Raw genomic sequence first — 16,855 nt, forward strand, 5'->3', positions numbered from 1 at the left:
CAAGCACAAGAGCCCATCATGTGCATGTTAGGGGCAAGTATAATGAGGACCTCTTCCACTGGGCTTCAGTGACTAAGGGGGGCTAAGATACAAAAAAGGGCAAGAACTCAAAAGAAATACTTTTCCTCAATGGGAAAGATGACACGATTCAACATGAGTGGAGTGATTAAGAAGGAATGTTTATGGAATGATTGGGTTACTCAGCTGATGGTTATCTAGCTTTCACTTAGATTTTAAACAGGTTTCTGAAAAAATGATTTCACATCAATTCTTGTTTCTTTGGAAAAGCTCCCACATGTAATTTATTGACAGCATGTCCAAAGAACAGAATTATTGATGGTGTTTGCCTGATGTGCCAGATGGTGAAGGAGCCAGAAGACTTCTACAAGTGAAGCATTTGCATGGTCTCAAAATGTCAGGATGGTGCGGATACTGAAAGATAAAATAAAAGATGTTAATTGTTTTAATGTTTAGGTGATTCACACTCTTCCTCGTGAGAGTCTAAGGAGCATTCGATGTGTGTTGGTGAACAGCTGCCTGTGTTTCCTGCCACTTTGTTCGCATCCTTATGCAGTCAAGTCAAAGAGCAGTTCACCTTTTCTGGGCTCGGTCTTGTGTTTTCTCCAAACATAAACTTAAACATAACATCCTGAGTACGACTGTTATTTAGCCTTTATTATATATTAGCATCCTCAAAAAATCATTTTTGAGAACCCACATGCCTGGCATAGTAGTGAATTCAAAACAAAAATGGGTAATAAGTTCTTGTTATTTGTCAAATACTCCATAGATGCTTCCTGTGCATTTTATCATTTAAATTCAATTTCATAATGCTTTGAGGCAGGTTCTGTTATATCCACTTTAGAGATTAAAAATATTGAGGTTTAGAGAGAGTTGTAACCTGCTCTGGGACACATGTCTAGTGTGAAGTGCTGGGATTTAAACCCAAAGACAAAATAGCACAAATTACAAGATGACAGGTAACTTGCTTGAAAGAAGCAATGATCTAATAATTATGACCATGTTGAATGTTTAATAGAGTTCTGATAAAGCAATGCTTAAGGAGCCTTAAAAGTAGAAAAAGTTTATTTGTATTTAGAGAAACCATTCTTGGGAAGATCAGAAAGTAACATTTACACTGGAACTCATGTTCTTTCTAAAAACCATCTTCTGATATGCCTTTAGGAAAAGAAGGCTTTCATGCCTTTAAAATTATATATAAAGAAAAATATGTAGATAACTTAGAAACTAAAAGATAGTGTAAATAAAATAAAAATAACCCGTTATCCCATAACTTAAAGATAATCAGTGTTAATATTTTCTTACATTTTGATCAACTTTTTTTTCTAGACATATGTATATTCTTTACTGTGCTTGTTGAGAACTTGGGATCATATTGTGTATGTAAGTTTATATTCTCTATTCTATAATCTGAAATTATATTATGAGAACTTCCCAATTTATGAAATTATTTCTTTTATTGGCTTCATTGATTTCTAGTACATACTGGAATTTGAAACCATCCCTGTAATGTTGGACTTTTAGGATAGTTCCAATTTTTGACATTATAGATTATAGATGAGCACACTTAAATAGAGGTGTTTTGTATCTGATTATGTCTGTAAAATAGATTCTTAGAAGTAGAATTGCTGGGACAAAGCATCTCAGTTTTTAAAAAAAAATATAAATCACCAAATTGCTTCCTAGAAAGGATGTAATATGATGCTCTGTGATGCTAGTTTCTTTCCTTCTTCAATAATATTTATCAGACTAAGTGTTAGTATAATATGTTATGTGTGTGGGTGCTTAATAAATAATTGAACTTTCAACTTAAAATAAAAAATCTCATGAGAAGAAGTATGAGGAAGCAGAAAAGCGTGGGCTATGGAACTAGAAGATGGAAGTTAGTGTAACTGCCTATTACTAGTTTAGTGCCTCATCTATAACTCAAATGACAAAATTCTTCTTTTTAGATGGTTATAAAGTTAAATGTTAGGGGTATGAAATGAAATTGGCTTGTTTTGCTAAGCTTTGAAGAAAATGTAAGACAACATTTAAAACAGCATTCTCTTTTACAACCAGTTTTATTTGTGAAAAATTCTTTGCTAACTGAAAAAAAAATAACAGTCAGGTTTTTAAAGAAATAATTTTACTCATAGATGGAGACCAGATGACAGCTAGTGAGGGGATGATCATGGGGTGGAGGGATTGAGCAAAAAGGAAAAAGGACTCACGGACATGGACAACAGTGTGGTGATTGCTGGGGAGAGGGGGGCATAAGGGGACTAAATGGTAATGAAAAAAATACAGTAAGATTAAATTTAAAAATAAGCTAAAATAAAATATTTACCCATGAAAGAGAAATACTTGTGATATCTATATATAAAGCAATCCCAATGTAGCTCCACCTACTCCCATATATAATTTAAATTTACAGCCATTAATTGTCAACCTTTTTAGGTGGCCAGGCAGAGCCTGCAGTGACTCCATGTTATGATTATGACTGTGAGACTCTGATTTTTTTTTTTTCTTTGCAAGAGTAAGTGTTCTTTTGTAAATAAAGATCAGTGGCTTTGATCATGTAGATAAACTGTCACCAACATATGAAATTTCATTTCAGCAGAACAGGAAATGCAAAGCAACTGTTCCTAGCTTCTCACAATATGATCTTAAATGTTCTATATGCAAAGACTAAACTAGTAATGAAAAACCAAGGCATTCCAGTGTTTTTCTCATATTTTCACCTTTTTTTCTCTGTTAACCAAACCCCTACTATAAAAGGAAACTTAAAAACTACCTTTTTCCACAGCGAAGCAGATCAAATCCTTCATTTATTTTTTCAAAAGGTAAAACGTGGGTTATTAATGGATCCAATGGAAACTTCTTAGCCATAAAATCATCCACAAGTTTGGGGACAGAATCTTTACTCTTAAAGCCTGAAAAGAAAATGACTTCATTGTTAGATGCAGCTAGGGATAAGAAAATTAGAGAGGAGACTTTCTCAGTAGAATTAAAATGAAAGTTCTACTACTGTTACTACTCAGACTTGCCCTGGCTGGTTTGGCTCAGTGGATTGAGCGTCGGCCTGCGAGCTAAGTGTCGCTGGTTCGATCTTCCAGTCAGGGCACATCAGAGAAGGAAAACTCTGACTCCAAAAAACCTCCGCTGCCTTGCGGCATACCTCTTAAGGGGAAAGGCTAAGGGAGTAAACCCCGACAGAAAATCCGGAGCCGGAGTCCCTAAGGCGGTTTGACGTTGTAGTCAACACCGGCAACTCCTGCGGCGCACCTGAAGCCAAGCTGTATTGACTCCGTCTTTCCCTTGGACCCTTCAGCTGCGAAGAGAGGGGGGGGGTCTGCTGCATGGGCAACAGCAGACCCTCCATATCACCCTGCCCAGGCTCTGTAGCTTCAGCTCCACTGGAGAGGACACTCCAGCGTCATCGCAAGATGTCGATTCAACACGGGAGGAGACAGATACCGTGTCACTCCCGAGTCGGACTGCACAGCCATTCTCGGCGGTGCAGATAGACTCTTAAGAAGCTACGCCATCGTCTCTCGAGACGGACGGCTGCCGACGACTACTCAGACTATTATTACTGAGGTTAATAAGATACAAAGTGCTTCAATATCCTCCAGCAGTGATTAGATTTTTTTTTTTTTTGACTTAAAAAACCTGCTTAGATAAACTAGGGCCCTTAGTTATTAGCTCTCGCACAGAGAAATTATAGTATGGATCCTTATTCCTAAAGTCAAGAAGCAAATTGTGCAATCGTCTAAATTTGGGTAATAAGAGCAGACATGAAATATTGCTATGGATTTCCTGGGACCTACTGGGTATATTCAATGCCTTGTGTAAAAACACATGTATATAAAGAAGTGGTGATGAAAGACCCTAGTTTATGGGGACACCAGAAAAGCCTATCTTGGGAACTTGTGCATTGGTTTCATGTTTAGTTGATTTGGAGCCTATAGAGGTAAAGGTTTTTTAATTTATTTTAATTATTGGTTGATTTTTAAAACCTGGCCTTGGAACTTGATAAAGGGAAGAAATCCTGAGGTAAATAAGAATTCAACCCTCTAACCCAAACATGTACCACCAAAAATTGCTCCTTTCCAGGTACGTCCACTCAATAGCAACATGGGATTCATGGAGAGATTTTTGGAATCAGGAGGTACTCCTACAATGACGCTGATGCCATATGCATCTTGACAGCATGACAAGGCAGCCACCTGGAATAAAATTAATATTTGGCGTAATTAAAGTAGATTCTCTTATAGTTCTCACTCAAGATACATAGTATCATGTAATATTAATTTAGGTAGATTGTGAACATGCAGAGGGAATAAATTATATCTTTGGCATCTTCATTCCCCATTATGCCTAGGATAGTGCTATAGCTTTAGAAAAAAATCCAGAAAATATGTTTTGAATGAGAATGAGACAATGAATAAATGAATTTGTGTACACTTAATTCTTTCTTATAAAGTAATGGAGCAGCAAACATCATTACAAACATATCTATATAAAGCCTGATTCCTTAAATACAAGTAATATTTTGTTATCACATGACTCACAGGCAATCTATGAGTTGGTTAACTCATTTTTTATTTGTTTATTAAATGGATATTTTGAATCAGGACTTTGAACCAGGTGTTTTGATGATGAACAAGATATATGATCAATTACATCATCACAATTTGTCTCTGGTCCACTTGATGGTCTCCCTTTTTAATGGTTCCCTATACTACTGTCCATTTCTAAAATGGACACTTTTTCTTATTTCTGTATTTTTCCAGCTTTGCTGAAGTAAATTACCAAATAAAAATTATATATATTTAGGTTATGCAGTGTGATTTTTTTAGGTTGCATTATTTAATGATTTAATATAATACTCAATATAAAATGATTACCACAATCAAGTTAACACATCCAGTACCTCACATGGTTACATTTTTTTGTTACGAGAACACTTAAGAAACTTGAAGTATAGAATACAATATTATCAACTCTAATCACCATACTGCACATTCGATTTTCAGAATTTGCTCATCTTATAACTAAAAAGTTTATACCCTTTGACCAATATCTCATTTCCTACCCCAACCCCAGCCCCAGCAACCACCATTGTACTCAATTGTTCTAAGACTTTAACTTTATTAGATTTCATAAAGTATTTGTCTGTCTGTGTCTGGCTTATTTTACTTAGATTTATTTATGTTGTAAATGGTAGGGTTTTCCTTTTTTTTAAAAAATAGCATTTTAAATACATTAATTAATTTGTTTATTTATTTTATTTTTAGAGAGAGGGGAAAGGAGAGAGGGAGAGAAACATCACTGTGTGGTTGCCTCTCACTCGCACCCCAATTGGGGACCTGATGTGCAACCTAGTCATGTGCCCCGACTGGGAATCGGACCAGTGACACTTGGCTCGCAGACTGATGCTCAATCCACTGAGCCACAGCAGCCAGGGGTTTTCCTCTTTTTATGGCTGAATAATATTTCATGATATACATATCAAAATTTCTTTATTCATTTATTAGTTGATAGACACTTAGGCTGTTTCCACATCTTGGCTATTATAACTAATGCTTTAGTAAATATAGGGTGCCCTGGCTGGTTTAGCTCAGTGGATTGAGCGTCGGCCTGCGAGCTAAGTGTCGCTGGTTCGATCTTCCAGTCAGGGTACATCAGAGAAGGAAAACTCTGACTCCAAAAAACCTCCGCTGCCTTGCAGCATACCTCTTCAGGGGAAAGGCTAAGGGAGTAAACCCCGACAGAAAATCCGGAGCCGGAGTCCCTAAGGCGGTTTGACGTTGTAGTCAACACCGGCAACTCCTGCGGCGCACCTGAAGCCAAGCTGTATTGACTCCGTCTTTCCCTTGGACCCTTCAGCTGTGAAGAGAGGGGGGGTCTGCTGCATGGGCAACAGCAGACCCTCCATATTACCCTGCCCAGGCTCTGTAGCTTCAGCGTCATCACAAGATGTCGATTCAACACGGGAGGAGACAGATACCGTGTCACTCCCGAGTCGGACTGCACAGCCATTCTCGGCGGTGCAGATAGACTCTTAAGAAGCTACACCATCGTCTCTCGAGACGGACAGCTGCCGACGAGTAAATATAGGGGTACAGAGTTCAAAACACTGGTGATCAGGATGCTCAAAGAATTCATTGAGTATGGCAACAACATTAAGGAAGAAATGAAGATTACACTAAATAAAATAAAGAAAAAAATCTACAAGAAATCAACAGTGAAAGGAAGGAAGCCTGGATTCAAATCAATGATTTGGAACATAAGGAAGAAATAAACATTCAACTAGAACAGAAAAAAGAAACAAGAATTTTTAAAAAATGAGGATAGTATAAGAAAATTCTAGGGCATCTCCAAACATGCCAACATCGAAATCATAGGGATGCCAGAAGAAGGGCAAGAGCAAGAAATTGAAAACTTATTGGAAAAAATAATGAAGGGAAACTTCCCTAATTTGGCAAAGGAAATAGACATACAAGTCCAGGAAGCACAGAGAGCCCCAATGCCCAAACAGGTTGTACCCAAAGGGGACCACACCAACACATATCATAATTAAAATGCCAAAGATTAAAGATAAGGAAAAAAATCTTAAAAGCAGCAAGAGAAAAGAAGAAAGTTACCTACAAAGGAGTTCTCATAAGACTGTCAGCTGATTTCTCAAAAGAAACTTTTCAGGCAAGAAGGGACTGGCAGGAACTATTCAAAGGATAAAAAACAAGTACCTACAACCAAGATTACTCATCCAGCAAAGCTATTGTTTAGATAAAGTGCTTCCCAGATGAGGTAGAGCTAAAGGAGTTCAGAATCACCAAGCCATTATTACATGAAATCTTAAAGTGACTTAAATTTAAGAAAAAGAAGATCAAAACTACAAACATAAAAAGGCAACAAACTCACAACTATCTACAACTGAATCTAAAAAACAAACAAAGCAAACAACCAGAACAGGAACAGAATCATAAGTATGGAGATCATTTGGAGGGTTATCAACTGGGAGGGGGAAGGAGAAGAATGGGGGCAAATGTGCAGGGATTAAGAAGCATAATTTGTTGATACAAAATAGACAGGGGGGAGTTAAGAATAGTGTAGGAAAGGGTGAAGCCAAAGAACTTATATGCATGACACATGAACATGAACTAAGGCAGGGGATTGCTGGAGGGAACTGGGGTACTGGCCAGAGGGGGAAAAGGGAGAAAAATTGGAACAACTCTAATAACATAATTAATAAAATATACTTTAGCTTATAAAAAAGAAAATAATATTACGTATTTTCTAGAGATGACATAAGCACTGCAACATTGGAAAACAGTATTTCATATCAGTAACACCGGCTAATATTTATTAAGAGTTACCATTTGACAGGTGGCCTTGTGCTAAGTATTTTATATGCATTATCTCATGTAATCCATAGCTAAGAGATAGGTAGCTCTTACATTTTTTTGGTGAAAATACCTGTTGACTTTTAAAAGTATTCAGTCTAGTGCATAGATCTGAGTACTTAATATATGTGCTAGGCACTTTTATAATGTGGTAAAATGGGGTATATTTTATGTTAATAAAATGATACATGCCTTAAATTGCTCATTATTTTTGGCTAAATTATAATTTATAAAAAATAGAATTAATTAAGACATAAAAGCTATTAAACCATTTTGTTAAAAATATGAGTGAAAAATTGAAAAATAAAATTTGCCAATTTGAGAACAGAATTTTTATTATTTGAATTTACTTGAGCATGAATTTTTTAACTAAAAATTAACAAAGTAAATTTAAAATGGCTTAATAAGAAAACTTGTTTTTCCTCTCTAAAGGAGAAATAGTTTGCTTAGCTGATGGAATGAAACTTTCCAGGAATCAAATAAGAGATAGAAAATCACCATTCATAGTTTTAAAAATATTCTGTGCATATAACATTTATATTCTGCTGCCTAAAAACATATTCCAGAATGCAGAAACACATATTTCAAGGCATTTCACAGTACCTACCATGGTGTCAAGTCGACCAATGACTTCAAATGAAAAATCCACACCTCCACTAGTCATTTCCTTCAGCACCTCCTGGATGGGTTTCTCGAAGTCCCGTGGGCTGATGCACTCAGTGGCACCCACTTCCTTTGCCTTCTCAAATTTGTCTTTGTTGATGTCCACCCCAATGATCCTGGCCGCTCCAGCTGCTTTGCAGCCCATGATCACAGACAGGCCCACTCCTCCGAGGCCAAACACCGCGCAGGTGGAGCCCTGGGTGACCTATGTTTCAGAAAATGCAAAAAATGGATTAAGTAATTATTGTTGGAAAGTGCTTAAGCTGTATGAAGTGCCATACCTTATCCATTATCAGGACTATTCAGACTCTTCTGTCCAACCCACTGTTAAATCTCTTCTGGCTTTAGTTGTTTCATGTTTAAATTGAAGGCTTTGAACTAGATCAGCGGTTCTCAAACTTTGCCAGACATTAGAATCACATAGGAAGCTTTAAAACCTCTGAGTGCCCAGGTCACAGCGCATAACCAATGACTTCAGAATCTCTGCAGGTGTGACCCAGTTCCCAGGTGACTCCAATGGGAAGCTCAGGCAGGCATCCTGTGGACTAGATGATCTCTGAGCTATAAATGCCCATGACTCCCATCTTGCAGAGAATCTAGTGGCTGAAATCCATTGACAGGCTTCAGTAAGTTTTAGAAGTCAGCCTTCAATGTGGGTAAAATATTCCTTCTGTCCCTAGTAGTCAATCATTTTTTAGGGTACATCATCACTTTTTACTTTACTTAGAAAAATATGGCACTTGTGACTGTGATTTTAAAATGCAGGTAATAATATATTATCATTTAAGATTCAGCATGCATTTAGAGAAAGATGCTAGTCAAAGCTCTCATACTAACCAGCCAAAAGATTTTGGGCAAATAGCTTTATGTATCTGGGCCTTCCAGATTTCCAACCTTTTGGGAAGAGGAACCTTTAAAGAATTTGTCCTTCAAACCTACCACCTATGAGGGTGTATGTGTGTGTGTGTGTGTGTGTGTGTGTGTGTGTGTGTGTGTGTGTGTGTGTTTTCATGGCAGGGGAGGAGATGCAGCAGTGAAATCCCCTAATGAGTGTAATAAATGCAAAAGCATCACTGAAGATTCATTGCTTTTCTCACAGGGATCTACAAAGCAGGTATGTTGGTGATGCTTGGTCTGGAGGTGTAGCGGGTCAGTCTTTGGAATCTACTGTTGATCCCAATTCTGAGAGTAGAGAATTCATGGACTAGATGCTCCTCAAAGGCAACTCTTTCATTGCACTTACTTTTGTTGTTTCATAAACTAGCAGAACCCACTGTGCCTGGTGTATGTTTGTGCTGACTCACCATAGAAGGAATGACTAATTGAGGTCCCAGCTCTAAAATTCAGCACTCTCTCAAAGAACAAATGTTAAAAAAAAAAAAGATTGAAAATGATATCTTTACTTTTTCTTAACTAATTATCAACAGCTTTTTCACTTACTATAAACAGATATATTTTCTAGAATATCCTCTTAATTTTTTCTGAGGGCATTTTTATACTCATAATCCACAACCTAAATTCAATATTGGAGTATATCAATGTTATTGTGGTAATGGGGGAGGGGGGGAAGCTGCCAGTAAATCTGTGAAGAATGGTCTCTAATTCCCATGAGAAATCACTTTTCTTTTGGTTCCTGACTGTTGGAGTGCAACTAGTTTTATCATCCATTGTCATTCCCACCTTGGCAACTTTCACTGCAGACCCATAACCAGTAGTGAATCCACAGCCAATGAGACAGACTTTCTCTAGTGGTGCGGCTGCATCAATCTTGGCCACTGAGATCTCGTCCACCACTGTGTACTGGGAGAAGGTGCTGGTGCCAATGAAATGGTAGATGGGCTTCCCTCTGCATGTGAACCTGCTGGTACCATCCTGCATGGTCCCCCGAGGCATGCTCAGACTAGCCAGTGCAACACACAGACATGCAAGAGCATGAGACAGGTGCATAACCAATGTGTAAATTCATTGGCTGTCTAAAGAGAGTTTTGGAAACTTACTCGTTTTTTAAGCAGAAGTTGCCTTCTGGGTGTTTACAAACATTGCATTTTCCACACTGGGGAGTAAAGAGTGGGATGACTTTATCACCTGCAAGAAGATAAGGCAAATTTTTATTACATCTCTACCCAGGAATTAATAGAGCAAGAACCTAAAACTAATGGGCATGTATTAGAGGTGGTTGTCTTTGAATAGGTTGTAAGAAAGAGGATCCAGTCACCATGATGTCATTGGTCATTGCCAAAGAGGAAAAGCACATGTGGGAAACAACATATATTTTAAATGTTTCTACTGCATTAATAGTTACCTTTTTTCCAATGCTTTTCTCTTCATGGTTTTATACATATCTTATTTAACCCTTAATAATCAAACTTAAAATATTCTCATTGTAAGTATATATAAATTTTAGTTGTGAGAGGATGCTGTAGTTTCACTAGATGTTGGGGATAGTCAATATTTTGTAATAGTTTGGGATATAGTAAAAATAAGAATTTTGAGAACCATTTCTTCATTTTTCAAAGTGACTGATTATTTTTACTATAAAAGAAGTGCTTATTTTTTAAATTTTACTTTTTTTAAAAAGAAAAAGTAACAATAATGGGACAAAAAAATAATTCAATAAATTCCTTTGAAAATCTCAGTCCTCAGTAATGAGTTAGGCCCTTTCTTTTAGGATGAGAACTGACTTTCAAATATTTTTAGCTGAATTATTCATTTTCCCTTCTATGGTAAAGAAAGACAGGGCAAAAAGTAAGGGTGCCATCATTTACTATTAATTTATTTCTAACTAAAGGAAATACTAAGAACTGAAACTCAAATAAGACCATTTATTTTTAACAGTTTTTGTCCACAGGTTAATTAGTATGTGATAATGGAGGAGGTTGAATCTACTGGCAAAGTGATTTTATTTTTCAGAATTAAATTATAATTTTTATTTTTCATTGTCTATTCTACCCATCCACAAAACCCCCCAAAATGGTTGGGCCATAACATTTAATAGATAAATTTTATATGGAGATGATGGCATGAACATTTTGTATTTATTCACTCTTTACCTCTAAAAATATTTATCTATATTAATGTACAATAAAATGAAGACCAAATAAATACTAAAGATAAACCAGTACTTTGTAACCATGGTTAAATGTAATAAAACAGATATTGTTTATGTTAGGTGTTAGGTTGTTTCTTTGCTTCTAACTGGTCTTTTTCACTCATTCTGTGTTCAAGAATGGAGACCACGCTGGAAGAGGAAATCAGTGATCGAGTTTCACTTCCCACTTAAGAAAATATCATATTGGAGTTCCATTTCCCACTTAAGAAAATATATTGATTCAGTCAGGGCCTCAGAGTTCCTATCCTGTGAAGTCAGCACAGAACAATTTCCACACATCGATCTGTAGGCCCAGGACATAGACAAGTTTTTCCCTGTCCCGTTTGTAGTTCTTTTTGGAACTGAGAGAAGACAGTGCTCAGCAACACTAAAATGGGTTATTTGGTTATGAAATCTGTCAGGCAGTAGGTCTCCATTGACCTTCTCGTATCCCCAGGGTCTAACCTGATGCCTGACATCTGGTAGGCACTCAACAAATACTTGCTGAAGGAGAGAATGCATGAGTGCATGAATGCATACATGCCGGAGGCAGGCAGGGAGGCAGAAGAGGAAGAGACTTCTGTTCAAGTTCCAGCTCTGCTGCAACCTTCAGCAAGTTCTTTCACCTTTCACTGCTTCAATGTCATCATCCAGGCTGGATGATCTTGGGGTTCTGAACAAAGGTACATTCTCCAAGTGTGAATTCTGTACCTGGTTTTACTGTAGTCACCCCTTCTCCAATGCTCTCCACAATGCCGGCTGCCTCGTGGCCTGCGATCACGGGAAGAGGAGTGACAACGGTTCCACTAACCACGTGGTCGTCTGACCGACAGACTCCTGTGGCCACCATCTACCAGGTAAAAGGAAGATAATTAGATTCAGAAAAACTAATGGCCCTCAGAGGCACTTTACATGCCCGATTTCCTGAAGTTGGACTTTTAAAGAGTTTTCAAGGATATTGCTAATAATCCCTACTCTTCCCAAATACAAAAGATTCTGCTCGTTATTAAGTCTAAAACTCTCCTATACGCTTCTTTCCTGCCTTAAGCAATTCAGAATAATCTGGGAAATAATTGTTTTTGAAATGTTTAATACATACAATTGACAAGGATGCATCCTTTTCTATAGAAATAGAAACTTCGGATTAGCACCAAGAAAATCAAATCAGTTAAGTTCCACCATCTAATGCTAACTGATTTAAAAATCTTGATATGTATATATCCTCATATTCTTTTGCACTTTTTTTCTGTAGAAACACATCAATTCTTTTTTATTTTATGTATGAAGGAATTTCAATCTAAATGGGAACCACTGGATATAAAATGGAAAATTTTATGCATGTGTCATCAGGAAAACCAAACACAAGGATAGAGAAACTGATTTCATGTGAAGGCCTGATTTATAGAAAACTGGTAACATTGGAATTTTCCTAAATGATAAAGAGTTGGTCAGGGCTGTCTCATATCAGTCTTGGGAAATTTTGCTTGTGGTTTCCAGAGACATGAACAAAAATAACCCATGTGGGACTGATCTCACAAAATGCCCTGAACTGAGCTTTGTTGATACAAATGAACTGGTTTTGTCTTCACAGGGAATTTTCAACTCCATTTGTTTTTGTTTTAAAGATAAAAAAATCAATGAAATAAAAACAAAAGAATACATTGCTGCTATATTATCATCAGATTAAGCAAAATTCAAGGCCCTAACAAATTAAACAAGACAAAAAGGAGTATATAATGATTATGATAATAATAATAGATGTCACCATAAAAAAATATATAAATTTTAACAGACTGTAACTGAACTCTCCCCTCTTTAATTTTTTTGCCTGTAAGTACACCCTACCCCAAACTCTGAAGGGATTGGCCTGCAGCTTGCTACAATTTGTACATTCTAAATTGCAATTCCTCAGTTATTTTCAAATAAATTTATCTTTTTGACCATTTTGAGTTTGACTCAGTTTACCTCTTTATTTAGGTAGATATAAGGATTATACTATATATACTCTTTGTTCTCTTTTTAAAATTTTAACAATTTGTATTCATATCTTTCCTTGACATGAAATGTAATTCCACTATTTGGATTACTATATAAAAAGTGCCTCTTAATGAATTTTTGGTTATTTCTATTACAATTCTCTGAGTTTTTTAAACCTAAAATTAAATAGAAATGAAAAAATGTTTCACCTTTATACGAACTTCATGAGCCTTAGGGGGTGCTACCTCTACCTCCTCAATGGAAAAGGGTTTCTTTAGCTCCCATAGCACAGCTGCTTTGCACTTTATTACCTGGAAATTGAACAGAAAGATAATACCTATGTTTCCCCATTCTTGAAGTCAGGGATTGTGACTTTCATCTTTTTATGTGCAACATTTAGCCCCATGTCTGAAACCTAACAAATGTTATATAGAAATAAACAGCCTCTCATTTGCAAAAAGAAAAAAAATATGTCTAAAAGTTGTGTAAAGCAATTATGTAAGAATTAACTATGAGATACTGATATAAAATAGAGTATGTTCTTTTAGGCCATCCTTATGTTTCTTTTTCCAAGGGTCGTTTATTTCTGATACTTCCTAACGCGGTCCTGAAATCAGTTGTTTACCCACAACTATTGGCTTTTACATAAAGTTTTAAATCACATTTTTTCTTCACAGACAGATTCACTGTCTGTTCATATAAAAGCTACTGCTCTCTTGATCAATTTTCCACTTAAGCCCCAAATGATCTGACTTTATGATTCCAGTGTATACTTGTCTCCCTGGATAGGATTTCTCTTTCTCTATTTACCTGCCCTTTTCCTTTGATCTTCTTTTCCCATCACTTCTGTGTGTTACTTCTTTTCATTACTCATTTGAAAATGAACTAGGTTTTCTTATCTAATTTATGTGCAGCTATTCTTTCCAGATTAGATGTGAGCCAAAAATTCCAGAGGTTATAGCTACACACACACATTCTTACCCACATATACACATATGTATTCAAAAATGGGATAATTATATAATTGTGTTTGACTTTTTCACCAGCATAGCTTACCCATAGATATTCTTCAAAATTAAAATTGAACCTATTTTTAGTACCTGAGAATGTAATAACAAACCTGTCTTCATTGTCTCAAAGCTTATACATTTGAGTTTTTTCTAGACAGACAATTTCATAGTAATTGTAATTATTAATTTAATTCATAATCGTAAATATTAAAAATACCACTGAAATTTATCCATTTGACAATGTATTTTCTTATTTATATGTCAGTTCTCTGGCTTTGTGAGTGTTTGTCATGGTCAATGTCACAATAAATATGAGAGTGCTTAGAAATAGTACACTAGTGGTATACAGGTCCTGATTGTCAGGTGTTTATGTAATGGGCAGGTACATTGTGACCTGTGCTTAATGAGTTACATACCTGATCTTTAAACCCCACAGGACTATATTATTAACTTATTTTACAGATAACAAAGTTGAATTTCTATTGACGCAGTAACTGACTAATTTTTCCCAGTCACAAAGTTAGTTGTCCAGAGAATAAGGATCAATCCAAATTTATCTTTTCACCATCCCATGGTAGTAAAAGAGTAACTGAAGTTTAAATGGCAACAATAACAGTAGCAGTAACTAATGTTTATTGAATTATTTCCATGTACCAGGCACTATTCTAATGCTAAGAAGTATTAAGTTATTAAATTCTCATGACTATCTTATGAAGTAGCACTATTATAATGACCATTTAGCATTTGAGGAAAATATAAGGCAGGAAGAATAAACATACAGGAAGTGCTACCACAAAGCTGAAAACTATTGATGTTGCACCGGGGTGGGGAAGATCAATTGCCAATTGTTTATTATTCTCATGAGTATATTTGATTTACTCTTTTGCTCTCTGAACTCTTTATTTCTTTCAAGCTGAGTTTTGACAGATTTAATTTTCATTTTTCCTAATCAGTCTTCATTTGGAATGTAATGTGCCATTGTAAATGCTGATCAGTAATAAATGAAAATAAAGAGAGTTGAAATGAAAATACTGACAACTGGCTACCCTTGAGATTTCCAACCAATCTTACCAATGTGTATACCTGTTGTGTAACACCGTGTGTGTAGAAACCTCAGAGTCTTTAAGCTGAGTTATCATAGCAAATTATTAGAGTGTGTGGTCCACTCCTGACACAACAAATATACTGGACTTTTGGAATTGAGCAGTTAAACAATGTGAATTGATTATAGTGAATGAATGCATGCATTTCTCTGCACCTGTAAGCACATTGAACAGGTAAAAAAAAAAAAAAAAAAAAAAAAAAAGGAACACCTAGAATTAAATGCCACTGTTCCTACTACTAATAAACGATTCAAACTATATCAGTATTTATTTTTGATAAAATCATATTGAATTTTGTATGAAAAAGATATTGTTCTATAGGATTTCTATGGATGTTTCCTAGATTGAGCCATAATAAGACCCCTTTAAGTCAGAATTTTCATGATGATGTTGGCTTGCTTAACCTTGATGATTCTAATGCTTTGAGATCAGTAAAACTTTTATCAAACTTAACTTTCCTCCTGTGTTCATAAAAAGACATTTATAAAGAATAACATTTAAATCATGGTTTCTTAATATAAAGATGCATTCTTGATTAAACATACTTCTAAATTTAGATTTTCAAATTATTCATGATCAACTATAACTAATGAACATTTATTTAATATAGGAAATAAAAACTTTAATAGTTACAGATGCTATACATTCTTGTTGATATTTAGGAACAGCTTATTCAATCATAGGTCAACGTACACTGAATAATAAAATATATGTCTATGTTTTTAGTATGTATTGTTTCTAATTTAGATATAACTTTTAAATTATTCACTAAATACTATATCTCTTTGTGTATTATATAATGAGAATACGTTTTCAAAAGTAAAAAATTATTGCTTACTTTTCCTTCTGTGTTCATGATTCTGTTCTCTCTGCAGGCAGGAGACTGAAGAATGCTTCCAGGCTTGCAGGCTCTTTCCTGCTCGAGCACATAAAGCAGATATGTTGCACAGATATTTTGTTGCTTAGCTAATGCCCAGTTCCACACATGTGATCTGGGGTTTTTAAGCCACACCCATCAGCTTATTCTCAAAACATATCAAATGAGAAATAAAGGGCACTGAACCAACTCACACCTGGACTTTGCAATATGCTAAGTAGAGATAAGAGCTTGATGTCTTTGGTTAACTATTTTCCTACACATAAATTTTAATCTCTTTGTCTCTTATTCCTGGGCTCCATATTTATTCTCTTTCAGTCCTCTGTTTTACCATTGTGTGCATTAACTCCCAATTTCTAATCTACATGTTGCATTTTAAAAGAAGGAAGAGGCCCTGGCTGCTGTGGCTCAGTGGATTGAGCATTAGCCTGCGAGCCAAGTGTTGCTGGTTCGATTCCCAGTCAGGGCACATGATTAGGTTGCACGTTAGGTCCCCAGTTGGGGCCGCAAGAGAGAGGCAACCACACAGTGATGTTTCTCTCCCTCTCTTTCTCCTTTCCCCTCTCTCTAAAAATAAATAAATAAACAAAAAACAACAAATAAGTTAATTAATTTAAAAAAAAAGAAGGAAGAGTAAGGAAACAACACAAATGACAGGACAGAGAGTACTACAAACCAAAGGAATGTGTTTGCGCTAGCCTTCTCCTCCTCTTCGTAGCAGGAAA

The 16,855-nt window shown here is 36.0% G+C and overlaps 1 protein-coding gene and 1 long non-coding RNA gene across 2 annotated transcripts; one reads left to right on the top strand and one right to left on the bottom strand.

The window, feature by feature from the left end:
• Positions 1 to 274: 274 nt before the first annotated feature.
• On the bottom strand, positions 275 to 16,230 carry LOC150019336 (alcohol dehydrogenase E chain). The gene is made up of 9 exons (XM_090266333.1): positions 16,092 to 16,230; positions 13,350 to 13,451; positions 11,875 to 12,013; positions 10,073 to 10,160; positions 9,756 to 9,975; positions 8,020 to 8,280; positions 4,097 to 4,232; positions 2,798 to 2,936; positions 275 to 432 (listed from the first exon to the last, which is right to left on the bottom strand). Exons 1-9 carry the CDS (start codon positions 16,107 to 16,109, stop codon positions 408 to 410), a joined length of 1,128 nt encoding a protein of 375 aa, XP_090122459.1. The 5' UTR covers positions 16,110 to 16,230; the 3' UTR covers positions 275 to 407.
• Positions 11,519 to 16,323, top strand: LOC150019337 (uncharacterized). The gene is made up of 2 exons (XR_016509044.1): positions 11,519 to 12,020; positions 16,129 to 16,323. It is a non-coding gene; the product is annotated as an uncharacterized LOC150019337 (long non-coding RNA).
• Positions 16,324 to 16,855: the final 532 nt, after the last annotated feature.

Source organism: Furipterus horrens, unplaced genomic scaffold, assembly GCF_987537825.1.
Source record: "Furipterus horrens unplaced genomic scaffold, mFurHor1.1.pri manual_scaffold_2, whole genome shotgun sequence".
Lineage (NCBI taxonomy): Eukaryota > Metazoa > Chordata > Mammalia > Chiroptera > Furipteridae > Furipterus > Furipterus horrens.